Here is a 2395-nt window from a genome sequence, read left to right on the forward strand (position 1 = left end):
AAATATGACAGAGTCAAATAACCTGAGCATAAAAGTCTAACAACAACCATGAGGTCAGAGGTCTCAGGATCTCAGGAGTTTAAAGTTGTTTACATGTTAGTAGCTTTTTCTTTGGAGAGGTTAATGAGATCCATGGAGGTTGAAGCAGTCTGTTAAAAACTTCCCACGAACTCAAACAGGTCACAGATCCAATTCTGTGTTTGCCAGACCACACCAGTATCAAGGCCAGGTACTGATGACTGAATAAGAGAACCTCAGGTGATATGATACTACTTCTAATTGTATTGTAAGGGCACAATATTGATATCTTCCTTTGTATTTTTGTAGTATGTATGTGTGCGTGGATGTCATATGTCTGTGTGCCTTGTGTATGTATGATGTGTATGAGTCACTGACACCTTAATTTACTTCTGGATGAATAAAGTATCTCTATATAGCTATCTACATCTAATATACCTGTTTCATTTATTAACATTTTGTTTTAGACAATCGTAATGGATATTGAATTAAATGGAACATATATAACTTTTGATGGGCATGTGGAGGTGCAGAAATACAGATATCTTTATTTTATGATTATGTTTACAGCATATATTCTAATAATTTGCAGTAACTCCACTATTGTGGGCATCATAGTGATTAACAAAGCCCTCCATGAGCCTATGTACATTTTCATTGCAGCTTTGTTAATCAACTCTGTTCTTTTCAGCACTGCTATCTATCCAAAGCTTTTGATTGACTTTTTATCTGAAAAACAGATCATATCTTATTCAGCCTGTCTCTTTCAGTGGTTTATATATTACACTCTAGCCTCTTCAGAATTCTTCCTGTTGTCAGCCATGGCCTATGACAGATATGTGTCTATATGTAAACCTCTGCAATATCCAACTATAATGAGAAAAACAACTGTTAAAATGTTCCTGATTTTAGCTTGGATTCTGAATGCTTGTCAGTTTTCAGTTGGACCGTTGCTGATTGCTAACGAAAAACTCTGTTACTTTGTTCTAAAAGGAATAATTTGCAACAGCACAGTTCAAAAACTTCACTGTGTGACTTCAACAGTGCTGAATATATATGGCTTGATTCTTTTTGTAGGATCCGTACCTCTCACTGTACTCTTCATACTTTTTACATACACCAGAATATTTATAATAACCTATCGGAGTAGTAGAGAAGTCAGGAGAAAAGCTGCACAGACCTGTTTACCCCACCTGTTGGTTCTAATCAACTTTTCCTGTTTGAGTACATATGATGTACTTCTGGCTCGACTGGAAACAAATGTTCCCAAAACTGTACGTTTAATAATGTCTTTACAAATGATTTTGTATCATCCTCTCTTTAATCCGATCATATATGGATTGAAAATGAAAGAAATTCATAAACACCTCAAGAGATTGTTCTGTCCAGACAAATTAAACTAAGATTATTGAAAGGTATTTAATTTAATGATTTGTTTTTAATACACTTAATATACAATTTAAACATAATTAAAAAGCACTGTTAGCTTAAACAATTTGATGTAAAATATCTTCACTTTGCATTTTGTGATTACATTTTCAGATAAAACATACTGAATTTTTAAGTTTGTTTCTGTAATAAAATAGAACTTTGTTACCAGTATTGAACATTTTATCTATATCATTTTTTTTCTGTCTCCTGATAAAGTTCCAAGACATTTAAATCAACAGCTTTAAATGGAAGATTGCATACCTTTGTGAGTTTTCTGTTTAACTTTTGTGTAGTGTTTAAGTTGGCTATATATTGTATGTAAAGAGTTAGTAGTATAAAATGTTTTTTAGTTTAATTGTGGAAAAATTAAGACATAAAAAATAAACCATATTATTGTTGCTGTCATGTTTTGTTATTAGCACTATGTGTCTATGCCTCAGGACAAACAAGAAAACTAGCACTGTGAGGTTTCCAACAGCCTTAGTTGGGTAGATCATGGACTGCAGAACTGATTTTGGATTAGAAAAGATAACTATAAGATAAATGAGATTTCTTACGGTGGTGTTGGGGACCAGGGCAACGCCATCCAGAGTAGCTATAACATTAGATAACAGGATGGAGGTGATTGGGGCCAAGCACAATAACTTCAGTTTAAATTAATTGTACACACCATGGTACACACCATGACTAACTTTAACATGCATGGAGGATTCCTTGTTAACAAGAGAAACTGAGATAATAAACAACAAAGTCAGAAGAACAACTTCCCAACTCAGGAAGGAGTACCATCAGAGGAGCATGTGAATTAGGACTTTGACTCTGAACTTCGTTTTTTCGAATATCATTAGAATATTTAAAAAAATATTGATATTCGAACCTGTTATGGGCATTGTTTTTTGTAAATGTGTTTGCTTGTAAACGTTTTCAATTCAGATTCCGAGGCTTT

At 33.6% G+C, this 2395-nt stretch overlaps 1 protein-coding gene across 1 annotated transcript; it reads left to right on the top strand.

Annotated features, from left to right (window-relative positions):
• Window positions 1–494: 494 nt before the first annotated feature.
• On the top strand, window positions 495–1421 carry LOC120569429 (olfactory receptor 11A1-like). Its single transcript, XM_039817298.1, has one exon. The coding sequence runs from the start codon at window positions 495–497 to the stop codon at window positions 1419–1421; it is 927 nt and encodes a 308-aa protein (XP_039673232.1).
• The last annotated feature ends 974 nt before the right edge of the window (window positions 1422–2395 follow it).

Source organism: Perca fluviatilis, chromosome 12 (assembly GCF_010015445.1).
Source record: "Perca fluviatilis chromosome 12, GENO_Pfluv_1.0, whole genome shotgun sequence".
NCBI classification, from domain to species: domain Eukaryota; kingdom Metazoa; phylum Chordata; class Actinopteri; order Perciformes; family Percidae; genus Perca; species Perca fluviatilis.

Bases quoted from the DNA above. Each gene is read 5' to 3' on its own strand.
- LOC120569429 (XM_039817298.1), top strand. From the start codon at position 495: ATGGATATTGAATTAAATGGAACATATATAACTTTTGATGGGCATGTG.